Genomic DNA, 20,443 nt, shown 5'->3' on the forward strand with positions numbered 1-20,443 from the left:
CACAGGCTGGTGAATTCAAACTGCTGATCTTTCAATTAACCACTTCACCACCGGCCGCACTGAACGCACCGGAACAGCTGAAGCCCCGCTCAGGCTCACGTGCGCCTCTCCTGGACGCCCTTACTTCGGGCTGGCGGGCTTGCTCGTATACTCACCACCACAGCGTCAACGCTGACTCATAGCGATCCCGTGGGCTTCTGACATGGTAACTGGTGACGGGAGTAGAAAGCACAGTCTTTCTCCCTCCAAGCTGCTAGTAGTTTCGAACTGCCAACCATGCAGATCACAGCCCAACGCAGAACCACGGCACCACCAGGGCTCACCCCTCCAGAAAGGTGCTTCTCAAATTCCTGAAAGATAAATGAATCTTTTTTAAACATCCAGATTCCCAGGCTATCCCTAAAAAGTTCTGATATGACAGCCCAAGACATGACATGACCCCTTCAGTGCGTGTTTATATACATGTAATATACATTAAATGCCTAATGGCATTTACTACATATTCCACATACTGTCTAGGAATGACATTCGGGACACATTGATCTCAAGCTGACATCTGGGAATGATTTCGTGTGTGTGCTTCTATATCTGTTCTGTATGCGCGTACTTTGAGAAGAACAGATCACAGAGCATGTGATTGTACAATTTGCTTTCCCCTAAATATGCAGTAGACAGCATTCAGCTCAATAAATAGATGTGTTTACTGACTGAATCCCATTACAGGGTGTAGCATCATCTTCTACTGGTGGTGCGTGGCTTGATCACACACCCCACTGTGGCAGGCACGGGGCGGGAGGTACACTCAGGGACATCTGTGTGTCAGTGTCTTCGTCACCACTCTACTGAGCACTCCGTCTGGGGACAGGGCTACTGAGGAGAGGCCCACACCAGGAGGGCCTGCCCGTGGCCCGGCAGTCTGGTACATGAGCCCGTGCAGGGTAAGAAGAACTTGAGTGGAACAAGTTCAGAAAGTCCCAGTCGCCTGACGGAAAGACTGCCCAGCCTGGAGGGATTCCTGCCTGGCTCTCCTTGGCCGTCATCAAAGTCCTCCAATAATGCTGGGGAGGACTCTCAGAGTCTCTTCCCCTCCGGTTGTGGTTGTGGCTGTGAGTGGTGGTGGTGGTGGCGGCGATGGTTGTAGTGGCTGTGGGTGGTGGTGGTGGTGGTGGAGGTGATGGTAGTTGGCATTGCGTAGGCCCAGACTCATGACACATGTGCAGAACAGAGCTGCTCTGCAGGTCTCCTCGAGGGAGCAGATTGCCAGGCCTATCTTCTGAGGCCCCTTGGGGGTCGGGGGCTGGGGGAGAAGTTGGCCTGACAACCTTTTTTGACTAATTGAGCACTTGACCCTTTGCGCTACCCAGGAACGCCTCTGAAGCAGGCTGGACTGTGGGATTCTGTCTTCTCCACACAGGGAATAGAGGTTGTTGGAAGTTCCCCTGCCCGGTTCCTTTTTGTCTTCCAACGGCCAGAGGGCAATAGCATGTGGATCAGATAAGCCATGGGGGGCTAGGGGGGTGGTGTTGGGTCTATTCCAACTCATGGTGACCCCACTGTGTCGGCCAGGGCATTTGATGGCTGTGATCCTCCTGAAGTGGACCACCAGGCACCTTGGTGTGAATTTGAATCTACAGGCTTTTAGGTGATGGCCAAGTGCTGAAGTGTTTGCACCATGCAGGGATGCCTAGGGCCCAGACAGTTGCCAGAACATGGCTCTGAGGAGCAGGGAAACATGGGCAGGACCAGGGCCAGGGAGAGGGTTGGCATAAGCTTAACTCCAGTTCTTCTACCAGCAGAACTCAGCAAAGTAGGTGAAACCTTGGGCGTGTGGGAAGCTGGGGCAAGCTACCAACCCCAGCATACCTCCTAAGAAGCAGGGCTTGGGAAGAAGAAACAAAGAGGGTCACGCAATGTTTCTAGAAAGTGATCTCATGCTGAGGATTTGTGACCCTCTGTTTAAGGGGCTGCACTGTCATCTGCTCAGCCCCGCCTCCCAAAGCCACTCATGACCTGCCCCCTGCTCACCTCCTCAGCCCCGTTCCCCTCCTATACTGCAAGCACTCAGCCACACTGGCGTCTGGGGTTTGGCCGCTGGAAGCCCATTCCCACCCCGGGTCCTCCCTGCTTGCTGCTCCCTCTCCTTGGGAGGTTGCCTGTGTGCATGAGGTCACCCAGCTCCAAACACCATCTCCTCAGTGTCCACCTACCAAAGCACTACTCACTCCCTTCCACCGTGCTCACACAGCCTAGCAGTCACCACACGTTGACCTGCCCTGGCCTGTCCCCAGAGTTACCTGCCTGACTCTCATTAGAATACAGGTTTCTTGAAGGCAAGGACAGTACTGACCTCATACTGTAGCCCAGGGCTGTCCGCAGTGGGCCATACTGCCCACTCCCACTGGCCACTAGAATAATCCCACACACGCAACTCCACTGCCCTCGAGTCCACGCCAATTTGTAGTGACCCCTTAGGGCAGGGTAGAACTGCCCCCTCGGAGTGTTCCTGTTTTTCCAAGACTGCAACTCTTAGTGGGAGTAGAAAGCCCCTCTCTCCCTCGGAGGGAGCGGTGAGTGGTTTCAAACTGCTGGCCTTGCCCTGAGCAGTCACTGCATCACTGCTGAGACACCCGGGCTCTTCGGATGATGGTGGATTGTTGTACCAAAGTTTCTGACGGCTAGGCGGAGGGCACTGGGAAATTATTCTAACTGAAAAGGGGAACCTACGCTGTAGCCTCAGTACTCAGAACAACACAAGAAAACAGTATGTATCCAGTAAATGTTGATTGAATAACTAGATAACATAGGCCCAAGTTACAACAATTGCTTCAAATGCTCCGTCTGATTTTTTCACTTCAAGAGGATATGTATTACACCCCTGTCAGGGAGAACATCTCAAAGACAGTGCAAGAGATGCACGTTTATTCCCACAACAGCGATGTCTGCTACAGAATTAGAAGAGAGCAGACTTCAAAGATTTACCTATTAAAATACGCACAACAAAGTATTCTTACTCGTGAGTGTAAGATAATTTTTACAAGATGACAAAGGGTATTAACCTTTTTTATTGTCATTATCTTCTACATATTTTGGAACCTCTCGTAAAGTTGATAAATGACTTTCAAAAGTTATTTGTATGGTAAATGAAGTCTGTATTTCCCCCAAAGGTATTTTTCTACAGCCTGCAATTAAGACAGCACCCTTCTTTTAAGGAAAGGTAATCTTTTCGCTTATCAAGAAACCTGCTGCAGGAAAGGATACACTAAGTGCAGGCTGACTTCTCCCAGTCATGCCTTTCACCTGATTTTCAATTTCTCGATTTAAAAACAAATCGTTTTGTTGGCATGTCAGTCTCATATCACACAACTCAAGGGTTGCATCAGACTGAGCAGCGTTGTGTGATCACCACAATCATCCATTGTAAACCCCTTTCTTCCTTCCTGTCCTCACTGTTGTTCACTCGCCATTTCCCCGGCCGCCTCCTCTGCCGCTCCCCTGGGTAGTTCTGAATCCAGGGACTGTCTATAGATTTGCCTGTCCTGAACTTCATATACAGAAAACAAACCACAAAGATAAGAAACAAACAAAAAGTACGACCAAAGGAAACAGAAAATCCTCAATAGAAAAGAAAGCAGAAAATATTAAAAACTGGAACTAATTTAAAATGAGCCAAAGGGGAGATCCGATAATAAAGTGTTACATTTTAACCTAACCACATCCGCAGTGAGGGAGAGAGACAGGGCTTCCTACTCCCATTAAGTTACTTTCTCAGAAACTCACCAAGGTCGTGCTCCATTGTCCTGGAAGGTCACGATGCCTCATGGACAGGGACCGCTGCCCCAATGGACTTTATAATGCTCTCCATGTGATAGCACGGCTATTCACGTCCCCGACTATGGTCAGAGGCTAATCCACGTGGGGAGCACTTCTTGCTGATGGACCATTCTCTGATGTAGACCATTGTCCTTTGAGCCTCGTGTGTCTCTACTACTACCACCTTTGAAAGAACTGCTCCCACTGCGGCCCGCTGGTCGGACTGCGACTAGAAGTACAAGTGCCACTACTGCTTCGTCGTCTACTCCTGCTCGTTTATTTCTGCTTCTGCTCCTAGTTTTGGTTTGGCCTTGACTGTCGGCGCGCACAGTCAACATGGGTTCTTGGTTCTCACTGCGTTCTACAGAGTCGACAGCATGTGCCTCGGTGTAAACTTGCCTTACGGCTGAATAAACTGAGGCAGTGGCTGTAGAACAGCTCACCGCCCAGCCTCGGGCTGAGAGAGGTGGGGGTGGGAGTCCTGGCTGGGGCTGAGATGGGGACTGAGAGGGGAGCTGGGCCTGAGGTAAGCCATCGGCCCGTCCGTATCTGATGTGTGTCCTGAGCCTTACTGCCTTCCAGCCAGCCAAGATTGTTCCCTGCTAGGGGAGGAAGGAGAATGAAAGAAAAAAGCTAGAAAACACTTCCACATTTCCAAGTGCAAGCTGGGCCTGACCGATATCAGGAGAATGCCCCCATTATCTGCAAGCACCCAGGGCAGTCTGAGGCATCTATACGTATCCTGTAAGCCATGGATTTCTAGGCCGAAGGCCAGTTCTGGAGCCGCATCAATGGAAAATAAGTTCTGCCAAGCCAAGAGTTAGCTGCCCAAATCATGGCAACTCCGGTGCTCTCTGTAGGAGGGTGTGTTAATCCAGGTTGACTAGAGAAACAAATCCAAGGACACGCATATATGTATAAGAAATATCTTTATATCAAAGAGTAATTGTATATTAAGAAAACATCCCAGGTCAAGACCATAAGTCCAATATTAGCCCCTATGTCCAATGCTAGTCCATACGTTCCTCTTCAGACTCACAGTGCCACTCGCAATGATGCCAAATGCAGGAAGATCACAGGCCGGTGGGTGAAAACTCTTGTGGACCCAATGGCAGTGGAAGCATCTCAGGGCTCCCTCTGCAGGTCTCCTCTGCCTGGCTTGCTCAGGTCTCAGCTTAGCTCCACACGGTTCCTCCACAGGAAGACAAGGGAGGGAGAAGGAGAGAGACCCACCTCTTCTAATGGCAGAATCAAGAGAGAGGAAGTTCCCAGAATCCTCATGAGAAGGTCATGCCCACAAGGAGACACTTCACATGGCCTGATCGACAGGCCAGACTCCACCATTCACTCTTAACATCTTCAAGTGAACACGAGACTGTGGAACTACCACAGGGCAAACCCAGCACATTTGTCACCTGCTTTCACCAGTACCGTCTCCCAAACACCCTGCAATTCTCCACACTGGATGGAAACAGAAATCACTGTTCATGGGCCCTGAGTACCTGAGAGAAGTCATCTGGGGAGCCGGTGGCAAGGCCACGGCTGACATACTGGCTGCCTGACCCCTCACCAGGTAATCTTCCACCCTGTCTTGTGGACAGGGCCCTAGGGGCACCCCTGTGAAGTTCAAGGGAAGGGAAGGGTGCTGAGTAAGTTGCAGTGGGGTTTTCAGCCCACTAGTGGATGGCTGAGGACCAAGCTGGAACTCCTGGGTGGTGTAGACACTCCCCTGCTGACTAAAGAATTGGTGGTTTGGACCACCCAGAAGTACCTCAGAAGAAAGGCCTGGTGACCCACTTCCCAAAGATCAGCCACTGAAACGCATGGAGTACAGTTCTGACACACTTGGGTCTCATGAGTCAGAATCAACTTGACAGCAACTGGGTTTATTTTTGTTTTGTTTTCTTAAGAAGCCATCCAGTGCTAAGAAGTTCACCACTGCCTATCCAGCTGCCGCCACCTTGCACCCCAAGAGCTGTCTCTTCCTGGCTAAGTCAGCACTGCCCAGGAAGCTGGGCTTCCCCTTCCCTCCGGAAAGGTCGGGATCCCCTCGGGCTGGCCCTGCGTGGGGAAATTCCCCTAGGGAAGCCAAAGCAGGCCAGGATCTCCACTCCTCAACAACCTGACTGACAACACGGAGGGTGACTTGTGTCTTTCAAGTCTTGGATGTGGCGTTCTGCAGCATGGAAGTGGCCATGCACCAAGTGAAATGCTGGTTACTATAGTAACAGTGCCTTTTTCTGGATACCAGAGTAACCAGGAATTCGAAGCTGCCTCGCTGGTGGGTACCTGGCAGCTGCCACCGATCTCCGGGGGGTTTAAATCCCACCCTTGGGAGGTGGCTCCTTTGCCAGCCTCAGTCTCAGACTTCCCGGCGGAGGCGGAGGTGCCTGCCCAGCAGTACTGTTCCCAAGCTCTCTGCCCTCACCGCGACTCAGCTGGCCAAGAAGTAAGACCTTATCTATTCTGTTTCATCTGCTTTCAGGAGTTGGAGGGAGGGGTACAGGAGGCAGCCTTTGAGCAGCTGGCCCTTTGAGATTTTGGCACGTGGGCTTTGTCCCCAACAGCCGTGAAATGGCATGGGGGTGCCTCTTGGCAACCTAGGTTTGGGAAACGGGTAGGAGATGAAGCAGGGAGCACCCACAACCCAGCCTTGCTTCCTGGCTGGTCTCTGTCTCCTGGCTAGGAGGCCCCTCCTCCATCTGCTGTCCAGACTCCCTGCGATGTGGCTGCAGGGGCCATGTGGCTGCAGGGGCGAGGCATGGTGTGGGGCACACAGTGTGTGCCCAGCACCTGCCGGCTGCCAGCCTTCTTGGAGAATTTGACTTCAGTGCTTCGCAGGACAGGGCCAGTCTGGGACTAGACCAGACATTGGGGGCTATAGCATTGGATGTGTATGTATGTGGAGCTGTATGTCTTTGGGGATGGGCCCCAAGCAAGGGGTGGTTGAGAGTGTTTGTGTCCTGGCCGCAGACCAGCTCTAGCACCCATGTCTGCAGGCGCTGTGGACTCCAGTGGCCCCATTAGGCCTGTCTGGAGTAGGGGCCTGCCTGAACCTTCCCTGTGGAGGCATCTGCCACATGGAATGGTGGACATTGTGCTGCTCGGGGAGCAGCAGGAATGTCTGGTCTGCTGTCCCTTGTTCCCTGCACAACTGCACAATGCCTTCCATTAACCTGACAGAGAAATCTCCCAGGTCAGGCCCCACGGCCAGCCCTGGACTCCGCTTAGGGGTCACAAAGCAGGTGGTCACAGTGGACCCAAAACAGAACTTTCAGGACATTTCTCTTGAGCTCTGTTTCTCACGGAAAGCAGGGAGGTTGCACCCTGAGGGAAGAGCAGCTCCGAGGGGGCCCTTCGGGGCATCGGTGGGCCCCACGCTGCTGGGAGGCAGCGCTCTGGTCTCTGGCCAGTGAAATACAAATGGACATGCTCCTCGGTGGAAGGAAAGGCCAGGAAATCAGGGACCACGCTCGTCACTGTAGCTAAGGACCTCGTTTTCCTTTGAGAATGGTGGTTTCTAGAAGTCTGTCTTCTCTGACCCTCCACCCCATGAACTACGGGACTGGGGACCCTCTGGGTGTGGAACTCATCGGCCTGACAGGAGTAAGGAACAGCGAGAGCAAGGGCTAGGATGGTGGGGACACTGGCCACCACCCCTGAGGAGGGCAAGCTGCTCCCAGAGCCTCTCCTCGGCTACGAGGAGCCGTGGACAGACAGACAGGCAGCCTGTGGGTACTGCCTTAAACCCAAAGCTGCTGGGTCAGGCAGGGGCTGCCCATCGGAGCTGGATGTCCTACTGTCCTCTGCTTACAGCTCTCATGTGCACATTAGGCTTCCTGGAGTGTCCAGGGAGAGGGCACGCTCTCTGGGAACCTGCTTTGTTAACTGGAAGAACCGCTGCACCTGAATCTGGGGATTGAAGGTCCTGGCTCTGCTGTTCACATCTGTGTGTCATGAGAAAATAGCTTTACCTCTCCGCCTCAGTCTTCTCATCTACCACATGGGATCGATCGTAAAATAGTACTGCTGGCCGCCTTCCAGGGTCACTGTGAGCTCAGGTCAGGGAGAGCAGAAGCCCTCTGTCAACTGCCAAGTGCTCAATGTGAGGTCCCCATCATTCTGAATGGCACTGGGCAACGCACGCCATGCCCATTCTCATTCCCCCCTTCAGAAGGGCATCATGTGTAAGTACAAGCTGTACAAGGCCAGAGAGGCTGTGCTACAAGCCCTAGGTCACACAGCTGGGAGGAGGTTCCACCATGATTCCAAACAGTCTCCTCCCAAGCCTCTGCTCTGATTGCTTTGCTGTCTCGGGTGTCATTTGTTGAGCCACGCCCACTGCAATAACCATACCACCCCCCTGCCCCCAACCCTCAGCTGAAATCACTGCGGCCCAAGCAAAGACCCAAACCCAATGCCGTTAAGTCAATTTCCACTCTTAAGAACCTGTATAAGACGGACTAGAATTGCCCTGCGGGTTTCTGAGGCTACGAATCTTCAGGGGAATAAAGCCTAATCCTTCTGTAGATTAGCCGTGGGTTTGCACCGCTGACCTTGTAGTTAGCAGCCCAAGGCTAATGACCCACTGTGCCACGAGGGTGCATTCAAAGAAGAGAATCTTGATTTAAAACACACAGAAACCAACACCTGTAGCCCAGACTGCCCACCCCTGGAGAGTCCCCGGGGGACGGGCCAAGCACCAGCGTTCGAAAAGCTTCCTCCGTTGATTTCAGTGTGCAACCTACGCCAAGGAGCACTGGTGTGACCGATGTGTTTTTCAAGGAGGAAGAAGTGAAGGCCAAGTTCAGGAGTGGGAACGGTGTCTCTGTAGAACCGAGAATAACAGCCAGCGGGGTGGCCCGCGGGGCGGTCCCAGGACAGCTGCTGGAGTGGTGGCCGGGGTTGGTGCAGCCCACCGCCGGCCGCGCTGAATGTGGCAGCGCGGACTGTGCCCTTGGCCCCGTGCCAGGCCCTCCGCCAAGCACCTCGCAAGTGTCTCCTCGTCGCCATCTTTACAACAACCTTATGAGGCAGGCTGCTGCTGTCACCGCCTTTTACAGAAGGGAGACCACAGCTCAGGCACAGCGCTCGGCCAACCTTCTGTCTGGGCCCCGGAGGGCTTGCCCAACCCTCAGTCAATCAGTAGTGGTGGGCGTGGCCCTATGCCAAACCGAGGGCTGTAATTGGCGGACTCCCGCTTGCAGCGGTAGGAAAGGGGCGGGGTGTTCAATCCGATTCGGATTGGCACTGGTTGCGCTTTCATGGCAACCAGTAAAGACTGTTGACTAGCCAGGGAACTTTTGCGCTGGTCCTGACCCCTGCCCCTCCGCTCTTCCTTTGGGTGTTCATCCTTTTTCTTGAGCGATGCCCTGTCTTTGTCGCATCTTGATCTCCATGCACAGAACCCTCAGGAAACCCCAGAGCACTAGCAGGAAGGAACCTCAGTGGAAGTGACCCCTGACCTCTGCCCCAGAGACCCAGCTGACCCCGGGAGACCCCGAGCTTTCTCGGTTTGACACCCATGCTTTGGGGAGCAGCCTCTGGGACTCAGACTCCACGGAGCTGGTTAAGCAGTTGCTATGGATTGATTCCAACCCTCAGAACCCCATGCGTCGAAACAGTTGGAAGGTTGGGGTCCTGCAGCCCTTCCCCACGGTACCCCACCCCCACGGGGTCAGCGTGGCTCAGAAACCTGTTGTGTGCCAGAGTTGGGCGTCTTGACCGGATCAAGTCAGGGGGTTCCAGACTGTAGCCCGGGGACTAAAGCAATAGCCTGATCCCTTACCGTGTCTGCCTTACCCACTCTACCACCAAGGCCTTAAAACGACATCACCCATAGCTACCTACTGACTATTGTTTTTCGAGTGACCTGGCCCACCATAATCTGCAGGGCTGAGTGCAAAATGCGAACATATCACGTTCAAAATGTGTTAAGAATGTCAAGCCTTGGTCAGCAGAGCATAGAACCAAAACCAAACCCAGTGGACTGGGGCTCGCAGTGATGCGTCAGGGCAGGATAGATCTGCCCCACGGCGTTCCTAAGGTGGCCGTCTTTACTAGGCCGCCACACCTTTCCCCCACTGAGTAGGTGTGGGGTTCCAAGCACCGACATCGTAGTTAGCCGAAACCTGCTTTACCCTGTGGGTGGCCCTGATGCTTTGGGGCCAGGTCCCGGGGAGCCGATTTGTTGGCTGGCTGCAGGGGTGAAAGTTCTCTGCCAGGCCAGACTGATGTTTTCCCCCTGGGTTTTTAAGGAGAAGAGACCAACAAGCACCACTGGAAGTCAAGGAGACCAAAGTCACGTAAAGAAGTCCCCAAACGTGTTGCAAAGGAGCCCAGGTGGCGTAGTGGTGATGGGTGAGGCTGCTAACTGAGAGGTTTGCAGTTCAAAGCCTCTAGCAGCTCTGCAGGAGAGGAGGCTAAAGAACTAGTTTCAGAAACCCTCTACCCCAGTGGTTCTCCACCTTCCTACTGCCGTGACCCTTTCATACAGTTCCTCATGTGGTGTGACCCCCGCCAACCATAACATTATTTTCGTTGCTACTTCATCCCTGTAATTTTGCTACTGTTATGAATCAGGAGACCTCTGTGAAAGGGTCGTTCGACCCCCCAAAGGGGTCGAGGCCCACAGGTTGAGAACCATTGCTCTACCCTGTCGTGGCAATGAGTTTGGTGTTTTGATTTTGTCTACATCCTTGAATAATTATGTTCAGAAACCCTGTCCTATAGAGGCGCTGTGAGCTGCAATCGACTCATTGGCAATGAGTTTGGTTCAGAAACCTGTTGCTGACAGAGTTTTCTCCACCCTGCTGCTAAAGTGACCTTTTTAAAACCCAATCACAGCACATCTCTCCTGGGCTTGGGCCCACACCTCCCCCTCCTGCTCCAAACACTCTCCTGGGGGACAACTGCCACCACCCCAGCCTCCCTGTGCTTTTGTGTTCCTGAACAGACCAAGCTTGTTCCAGGTACATGCGTCACACCCGCTTCTCCTCGGCCCCAAACAGACCCCTCCTGCTCGTGCCCAGCCATCAGGTCTTATGTGAAATGTCCCCTCTGTAGCGGTGCTCCTGCCGGGAGGCTGAGCATGGTTCTTCCCACTCCCCTTTGTTGTCCCTCGCCGGTTTCCTCCACGTTGCCCGTCATGGTGTGTATTTGTGTGTGTGTCCTGGCTTGTCACATCTTCCCCATCCGCTTCTCTGGCAGAATGCTAGCTCTGAGAGAGCGGGACCCAGCTCGTTCCTCTCACCTCTGAGTACCCCGTGTCGACACCACCCCCCATGGTGGACAGAGTGGAACCACCTGCAAGGTTTCCGACACTGAATCTTTACAGAGCGGACAGCCTCGCCTTTCTCCCCCAGAGCACCGAGTAGGTTGGAGCCACTGACCTTTTAATTAGGAGCTGTGATAGTTAAGGTTTATTGTGCCAACCTGGCTGATGAACACAAGTGGGATTCATTGAAGGGCGAAGAGATAAATGACTCAGCGAGCCTCGCCTTTCTTGTCTCTTGTTCTCTGATGGTCGGACCAGTGTGTGGCTGCCTTAGCTAGTTCTCTGCCTCAGCTAGCAAAACTCACTTCCTGGAAGACATCCCCAAGGAGAAACCGCATGGACCTACCCTGACGCAGCCCTGGGTGCTGGAGCAGCCGTGTGGAGACCCCTGTCAGTGCTGAGATGCTTACATGCTCACTGATTCAGTTTTCGGCGTCATTGCGTGTGCTTTGTGAGATGGAGGAGGACTTTGTAGATTGATGTCAGACAGATGGGCTAATGTCAGACTTATGGTCTTGGACTGGACTGGGTTGGGATGCTTAATGCACCATTACTGTTTATATAAAACTCTTATACAACATGAGTGGTTGTGAAAGAGTCTACCTAGACTAACTCAGTGGCCAAGCACTTATCCACTGCACCACCAAGGCATCTTGCCAACTGCCCACTGCCCCGGAGAGAGTCTCAGCCACACTCTGGGATGGAGCGTAGCCACCCCACAGGACTTCCGGGACTGTCATCTCTCGGGAAGCAGACTGCCTCCTCTTTCTCCCTTGGAGCAGCTGGTGGGTTTGAACTACTGGCCCTTTAGCTGGCAGCTCAGTGCTTGACCCACTTTGCCACCAAGGCCCCATGGCTGACCTTCAAATAAGGAGAGTCCTCTGGCTTATCCAGGTGTGCTCATTGTAATCAAAAGCCCAACCTGAACCCTTTGCTGCAAGTCAGTTCTGATTCATAGCGGAGTTCCGATTCATGTAGGGTGGAATTGTCTTTCCGCCAAGAATAGCTGGTGGGTGGGTTCGAACTACTGACCTTTCACTTCACAGCCAAGTGTTTAACCATTGTCACCAGGATATCTATCACCAAACCAAACTCACTGCCACCAAGGCAGTTCTAACTTTTAGCAACCCTAGAGGGCAAAGTAGAACGACTCCCTAGGATTTCTGGGGCAATCAATCTCTATGGGATTACAATTTAATGTAAAGAAGACCAAAATCCTTATAACTGGACTGATAGGTAACATCAGGATAAGGGGAGAAAAGGTTGAAGTTGTCAAGGATTTCATCTTGCTGTGATCCATAATCAATGCTTACAGAAACAGCAGCCAAGAAATCAAATGATGCATGGCACTGGGTGAATCTGCTGCCCGAGACCTCTTTAAAGTGTTGAAGAGCGTAATTAAGCAGCCATCAAGCTCAGAAGCAACAAAGCCCACATGGAAGAAGCACACCAGCCTATGCAACCACGAGGTGTCGAAGGGATCAGGTGTAAGGCATCATCAGAACAAAAAATCTTACCATAGTGAATGATGGGGGGAGTTTGGAGTGGAGATCCAAAGTCCGTTAGTAGGCCACTGGAGATCTCCTTGCAGAGGGGTCTCAGGGAGGAGATGAGCCAGTCAGGGTGCGATATAACAATGATGAGAAATACAACTTTCCTCTAGTTCCTAAATGTTTCCTCCCCACTCCCACTACCATGACTCGAATTCGATCTTGCAAGTCTGGCTAGACCAGAGGAGGTACACTGGTACAGATAGGAACTGAAAATACAGGGAATCCAGGACGGATGAGCCCTATAGGACCAGTGGTGTGAGTGGCAAAACAGGGAGGGTAAAGGGAGAATGGGTAGGAAAGAGGGAACCGATTACATGGAACTGTGTGTGACCTCCTCCCTGGGGGACAGACAACCGAAAAGTGGGTGAAGGGAGACGTCAGACAGGGCAAGATATGACAAAATACCCATTTATAAACTATCAAGGGCTCATGAGGGAGGGGGGAACAGGGAGGGAGGGGGAAAATGAGGACCTAATGTCAGGGGTTTAAGTGGAGAGAAAATGTTTTGAGAAACGATGTACAAATGCGCTTTACACAATTGATGTGTGTATGGATTGGGATAACAGTTGTATGAGCCCCTAATAAAATGTTAAAAAAAAAAAAAGTGTTGAAGAGCAACGATGTCACTGTAAACACTAACGTGCATGCAACCCAAGCCAGGGTATTCTCCATTGCATCATATGCACGGGAAAAGTATGTATAGAATAAGGAAGATGAAAGGAATCAATGCGAGCCCAATGGTGGAAAAAACCCAGCACCTCACGTGTGATTCCTTTTATCCAAAACCAAACCAGGCTCGCTGCTGTTGAGCCCGTTGCAGCACCTGGCGGCCCTCAGGGCCAGAGTGGAACCCCCCACCGGCTCCCCAGGGCTGCATGTATCTTCACAGAAGCAGTGTCTCATCTTTCTCCCACAAAACAGCTGGTGGGTTCAAACCACTGACCTTTCCATTAGCAGCCCAGTGCTGAGCCGCTATACCAGCAGGCCTCCTGATTCTTTCTACAGGGGCGGGGTTGGGGAGTGACTTGCAAAGTCAGGCTCGAAATGTATCCATGTGTCCGCCCCTAGTTTGTGCTCCAGTATCTTTGCCTCTGTACCCCAGGCATCTTACACTTGATCTGTTATCCTTACAACTACCCAGTGTACACATTCAATCATCATTCCCATTTTACAGATGAGGAAAGTCAGGTCGCCTTCCCAGAGCCCCACAGGCATGGGGGGAAAGGGGGATGTGGGCCCCAACCCTAACCAGCTCCTCTGCCTCTCCACAGCCTCCATGTACTCGGAGATCCAGAGGGAGCGTGCAGACATCGGCGGCCTGATGGCCCGGCCGGAGTACCGGGAGTGGAACCCGGAGCTCATCAAACCCAAGAAGCTGCTGAACCCCGTGAAGGCCTCTCGGAGCCACCAGGAGCTGCACCGGGAGCTGCTCATGAACCACAGGAGGTGGGGGACAGGCACGGCTAGCTGGGCCTGCAGAGCACCCTTCCTGGAAGGCAGGTTGGCTGTCACCAGCAGACTGATGGTCCCATCAGTCCCCAGAGCCCTTGGAACTGGAGGGTCCGTAAAGCCCCACTCTCCCACCCAGCCACCTACCTTGTACCAGCCCTCCACGTTGCATTTCCTGAGCACCTACTATGTGCGGGGCACTGTGCTCAGACCTGGGCGTGCAAAACAGAATGAGACCCAGCTTCTGCCCCCATTGGGGAGGAGGTGTGGGGGGAGCGAGCAGATGAATACTATGGCAGGTGCTTGATAGCGGTCCGTGTACACGGACGGGCCTGTGGCCTCAGCAGAAGCCCTTAGGTGAGGCCCAAGGTAATGCCCTGGCTGAGGCCCATAGAGTGGGCAGGAGTCAGCCAGGTGGGGTGGGCAGGGATGGCTGAGGGAAACAGGCTCCGGAAAAAGAGGGAGGATACACAGGCAGCGCAGGGCAGCCAGTTGTGGGCCTAGAGGGCAGATGGTCTGGCCAGGGCTGCAGAAAGGCCCCTCTGGTGCAGTGCTGGAGGATATGAGTGGAGCAGGGAAGCCCGAGACAGTGGCGGGACCTTCAGCGCAATGCCGGGGGTGCACTGAGATTGGACTCGCGGAGCAAGTGCATGGTACTGCTTGAGGCGCCCAGACTTTCCCCAGGATCCCGGCCCTGCTTGGGTTCCCAGTGCTAGTCAGACGCTGGCGCCTCAACGCCTCCCTCTGCTGGCCAGTTCCGGTATCAGTTCTGGTTATAACTGACGGACCTTCCAACAGAACTTTAAAAAATAATCATTTTGTATTATGGTTAGGTGGGGAGGGTATTACATTTCCAACCACCAGATCTGCATTCAGCATCAACACCCACCTCATCTGTATTCGATTCCCCGCTTCCCCCGCCGCGCAATTTCTCTGTCTCTTAACCCGACCCCAGGCTCCTTTTGGTGCCAGTCAGTACTGTCAGCCTCCTGGTTTGTGGCTTCAGCTTCACCTGTTTCCTCTGACACGCACGTCCTGTCTGGGTGACTATCTTCTAGTGATATTTATCCTTTGGTGATGGACGCACGTCACTCAGCTTATATAAAGGACTCCAAACCTATCCGCGTCACGATGAGGCGCTTGGTGGTTTTGTCGTTGGCTTTTGGCATTCCCTTGTGTGTTTGAACCATAGTTTCTTCATCCATTCGCGGCTGGGGACATCTGGGCCGTTTCCAAGGGGAGCCCTTCGTGTGCATGTCTACAGACCACCTGCAGGGCATGAGCGTGACCCTCCCTCCCCAGCAGATAGGATTTTTTTTTCAAGTCGTATGGATAAGTATATTTGAACATTTTCTTCTCAGCATCTACTATATACAGAAGTAAATAACCATGAGATTCCAGTTCAAAAGGACCGAAAATGTAAGCTAGATTTAAAGTGCTGTATTTAAAACAGAAAACAAAAATACGGATTGTATTTTGGGGCAATTAAAATTCTTTCATTTTTGAAAGGTCAAACAAAAAAGAATGAAAAACACATATGGGATCATTATTCTATAATTCTTCTATTTTATTCTAAAAAAGGGTCTTTTTTGGAGATAGTGAGCTGGTCAAATTTATACTTCAGACCTTTGTTTATCTGTACTAAACCAGAAATTTCAGTGGCTACTATACCAGTTAACCTAAACTTCTTTGAAACAAGAACACTATCCTAAAACTCTGAAGTCACATCTTGTTTATGTCCCTCAAGAAATGCATAGTCTTTGAAAGAGTCAGAAACAGTAGTAAACTAGAGTTTGCTGAGAGTAGAGGTACTCTGGCTCACGTGCATCCACAATGGGGTCAGCAGCAGAGCAGCAAGCATGATTAACCATGAATGCAATCATGGCCAACACTTGTGGAACAAGTTTTCCTCTCAGTAAAAAAGCTAGTCCAAAAGGTCTCAAGACTCTATAAAGACATCATTTCTAGATCACAGTGAAAAGAATTTAGTACAACTGACCAATTTTGTTTACTAGTTGCCTTAGAGATAGATATCTCACAAAAATTGGTATTGAACAGAACAGAATGACATTGCAGAATGTAATATTGTAGTGTCAACACTGAGATGGATTGTTAGAGACATATTAAACTCTGAGTACAAAATGGTTACATCGTATTTATAGAGAACATTGGTCCAATACCATAGAAATGGAGAGCAGCCGCTGGAAATATAGCTCCCTCAATGTTCAGAGATAAAAAAGGTTAACCATTCTTCCCATTATTTTCTGTAGGTAAGTCCTTTTTCATATTGAAATCTGATGGTGATTAATTTCTGGCACTGTTCCAAGCTACTGTGTGAACAGGATGCTGAATGCCATCACAATATAACATGCTGCAACATAAGGACTCTTCCGCTCTCCAATTCTGGCACACTTCCAAAATATAGCCAATAGTCCAGTTTTATTTCTATCCAGGACGCTGGGAGCCAAGGATCGAATATAAGCACAGGTACATATAAGCAGCAAAATTACAGTCAACAGACTGAAAATTGAAAATGGCAGGCATAGTGACGCCGGCGAAGCCCCAGCCACATCACCCTTCCCAGCAGATATGACTTTGTGCAAGGTTTCTGTCTTTGATTTTCCTTTCCACTTAGCATTATACGAGGGGGTACCCCCCAAAAAAACTTTTTTTTTCAAAGCTATGTATTTAAATTTTTATTTTACCAAACAACTTTATCACCTTCAAAGGACTCTACATGACACTTAATACACTTGTCAAATCTGTGATTCCATTTTTGGAAACATTTTTCAAACTCATCTGTGTGGATGGCCGACAGTCCCTCCCTCGTTTGTTTCTTCATCTCTCCTAAGTCGTCAAATAGCTATCCTTTCCTGTCCCTCTGCATTCTGGAACAAAAAGAAGTCGCAGGGAATGAGGTCAGGTGGGGCAAGAAAGGCATGCTGCTTTTTGCCAAAAACTGGCTCACCGAAAAATGGCTGCGTGAGCAGGTGCATTGTCATGGTGGCAAAACCAGTCCCCCATCTGCCACAAATCGGGCTTTTTTGTCGCACACTGTTACACAATCTTTTCAAAACCTCTAAATAGAAAGCTTGATTAACCGTCTGACCTGGTAGCACAAACTCCAAATGCACTACCTCCCTCACATAAAAAACAAATGAGCATTGGGGTTGGGGGCTACTCCCTTGTATCTTGAGCATTCTCTCTGGCTACACTTTAGGGTCACTTCTTTTTCATCCAAAAGTATCACCACCATCAAAACAAAAACAAAAGACAGGCCAGGAAAACTACTCGCAGTGTCAAAAACAGATAGAAATTACTATCCGCAGCTCCCTCACCAATCCATAAGGAAACTATGGGAAAGGGAAGATAAGCAGAGTTTGTTCACAAAGGAAAAAACTCACATGGCTGGTGAATACTATGTCAGAAGCTGAGCCTTGAGGCTGACATCCAAGAATCACAAATGAAATCAGATCTGATCCCTTGCCTACCAGATCCTCAGAGAGACTAAAGAAGGCTGCCAGCAGTGAGGGCAAAGGATTGCTCTTGTGCCCTGGGGCAGAAGAAGTACTCTGTAGGAGCAGGTGGAACGATGCAGCCAGCATCTTTTAAAGAGCCCAACCGAGCAATTCCACCTCTGCCTGTAAGGTCCAAACTCACTGCAGCCCTGCAGAAGAGGGTCAGACTGCCCCTGTGAGTCTCCGAGACAAACTCTACAGGAGTGGAAAGCCCTGTCTTTCTCCCAAGGAGCAGCTGGTGGTTTCGAACTGCTGACCTTGCATTTAGCAACCCAAGTCTTAACCATTACACCATCAGGGCAGAAATAAGCTAAAACGTGGTCTCTGCAGGCAGTCCGGCCAGGGTGTAAAGGCCTCCTTTGGCACCTTCAGTAGCTGTGACTTGGATGGTTGTCTTAGACCCTCAAAGCCTCTTTGCCCTGCTGTCAGCGGCAGAGCAGTGGGAGATTCTGGTGTGGGCTGGTGCCACTACATGCAGCCCTGAGGTTAGGGGGTGGAGGGAGAAGTGCAGGGCTCTCCTGACGGCTGCCCCCATCCCAGGGGCCTCGGCGTGGACAGCAAGCCGGAGCTGCAGCGCGTCCTGGAGCACCGCCGTCGGAACCAGCTGATCAAGAAGAAGAAGGAGGAGCTGGAGGCCAAGCGGCTGCAGTGCCCCTTCGAGCAGGAGCTGCTCAGACGACAGCAGAGGCTCAACCAGGTGGGTGCAGAGCCTGCCCCCCCCCAGCCCCCAGCTGCCTCCAATTGGCTGTCTCCTGCTGCAGAGAGGGAAGAGGTTGAACCAAAAGAGCTCTGAACCAGGAGTCCACTGCTGTCCTGAATCTCCCCTCTCCCGCCCCCTTTGCTTGGTGGCTTTGGGCAAGGGCCTCTCCTCTCTGAATCCCGGAGTCCCTGAATCCCTCTGGCCCAGTGGAGTGTACACTGATTCCGATTCCATCCTTCCTGAGAACCCCACGGATTCCTTTTCCAGCAACGCCAGGCCTAGGTGAGGTGAGCGATTTGACCCCATCTCTACAGGAAGAACTTGGTCACCCCACTGCCCGCCAGCTACCCAGCTGGGAGCAAAGGCAGTCCTTGGCTCTGTCTCCTAGAACCTTTTCCCCAAACCCTGTGGCTCTTGAGAATAGGAAGCCCCCCTAGTCCCGCCCACCCTCACCCTTGTTTCTCTCTCCTTCAGCTGGAAAAGCCCCCGGAAAAGGAAGAGGACCACGCCCCCGAGTTCATGAAAGTGCGGGAGAACCTGCGGAGGATCGCCACGCTGGCCAGCGAGGAGAGGGTGCTGTAGAGCCGGCTGCAGGGTCCCCCAGCCCAGCCTGGGCACCCCGTGATGTTCCTGCTTCCGCCCGTAGAAGTGCGTCACCCCACACAGCCCGGCCCTCCTTGACTCTACCCTCTCAGCACCCACCCCTCTTGCCCCTACAGGAAGTGCCTGCCAGGCAGACGTTGGCCAAGGGCCTCTCCCCTGAAAGGACTTCTGAGCCCTGCAGTTTGCTTTCTGGCCAAGTAGCCCTCCTGCCCGGGCCTTCCGGATGGAGGCTGGCTCTGCTCCCCTGAGGTCATGGAGGGTTCCCCCGCAGCCAGGTGTGGGGCATCTCCCTGTGCTTGAGATCCACACAGGGAGGGGGGGCCTGGAAGTGGGCCGCGGGGGGTGGAGGCCACGAGCACTCACACAGACGGCTGGCTAGGGTTGCTCTTGCTATCAGCTCCGTTGCCTCCTGTCCCCACCTGGTCAGGCCTGCACGTTCCACAAGTCTGGGCCAGTGCGTCTCAGACTGCACTGTGCAAACCGCCTGAGGATCCTGCAGCTTCTGACTCAGTTGCTCTGGTGGGGGCGGGAGGACCTGCGCCTGCTTGTCTAAGCAGCTCCCAGGTGGCAGGGTGGCTGCTGGCTGGTAGAGGAGCCCCAGGAGCCCCCAGGGATAACTGTTAGAAATAGCACCCCTGAAGCCAACTCTGTCCCCACAAAACCCAATGGCCTCTGCCCTGGGATTCACACACCTAGCCTCCACCCTGCCTTTGTAGCCCCAGGGACTCCAGGCTTGAGTAGACTTTGCCCCACAAGTTAGGTGGGGTGGGGGAGGGCTGTCCTGTGATTGTGCTTTCCCCACACGTGTGTGCATGATTGCCAACCTGTATTTCCTACTGGAGTAGCCACAGTTAGGATGCAACTCTGGCCAAAAAATAAGACCCAACCCTCCCCTTGGTTCCTAGCTCCTAGGCCAGCTCCAGTGAATTCGCCTAGTCTTCTCCCTCAAAATTCCCTCTCTTGTGAAATAGTCAGTGTTTGCCAAGGTGAGCTATTCTGCCCCTGGGGATGAGGGCGCTGGAACCACCATGGGGGCTGCAAAAGCAGATGCCTACACTTTGCACTGGATGGTGGGCTGTGGCACAAACGTTTGGAGTTGCAAGGAGAGGCCTGAGAGTTGTTTTATGTCTGAAAGGGGGCGGCTGGTTGAGTACGTTTGGGAAACTGTATATCTTAACCTTTTGCGCCTATTCCATTTTTAAAGCCTTGGAGAATAAACCGGGCCTGTTTCTTTTCCCCTGAAGAACAAATCCCTGCTCCTGGCTTTGTAACGCGGTCCCTAAGACGGAGGGGCTGTGCTGGAACAGCCTTTCAACTGGAACGACCTGATCGAGCCCTGGGCTGCTGCCTCACTCCTGGAAACCAGCAGGGAGCAGGAGGGAGGAAACGGGGCACCCTGACCTGATTCCCAGCTGAGGGTGATGGAGGGAGTCATCCTCTGACTATGGGTGGTGCCAGCATAATGAGGGTGGGGGGAGGAGCTCCAAAGGTCTCCTGCATGTGATGTCTTGGTGAGAATGTGGTATAACTATTT

General features: G+C 52.2%; 1 protein-coding gene across 5 annotated transcripts in view; it reads left to right on the forward strand.

Moving 5' to 3' along the window:
• Positions 1-20,159, forward strand: part of FAM107A (family with sequence similarity 107 member A) — a 63,593-nt gene extending 43,434 nt beyond the window's left edge. For 2 of the 5 annotated variants that reach the window (XM_045289834.1, XM_045289835.1), the window contains 3 exons: positions 13,911-14,139; positions 18,147-18,303; positions 18,781-20,159. In XM_045289834.1, the coding sequence (XP_045145769.1) occupies positions 13,911-14,139; positions 18,147-18,303; positions 18,781-18,888 (494 nt within the window). In that variant the 3' untranslated portion in view covers positions 18,889-20,159. Of the gene's footprint in view, positions 1-6,106; positions 6,260-13,910; positions 14,140-18,146; positions 18,304-18,780 lie in introns of those variants that run through there. The other 3 variants (XM_030885557.2, XM_004702408.2, XM_045289836.1) reach the window with 2 other exon arrangements.
• Positions 20,160-20,443: the final 284 nt, after the last annotated feature.

Source organism: Echinops telfairi, unplaced genomic scaffold (genome assembly GCF_000313985.2).
Source record: "Echinops telfairi isolate 266 unplaced genomic scaffold, ASM31398v2 ScPeMD7_31;HRSCAF=116, whole genome shotgun sequence".
In the NCBI taxonomy this organism is placed as follows: Eukaryota; Metazoa; Chordata; class Mammalia; order Afrosoricida; family Tenrecidae; genus Echinops; species Echinops telfairi.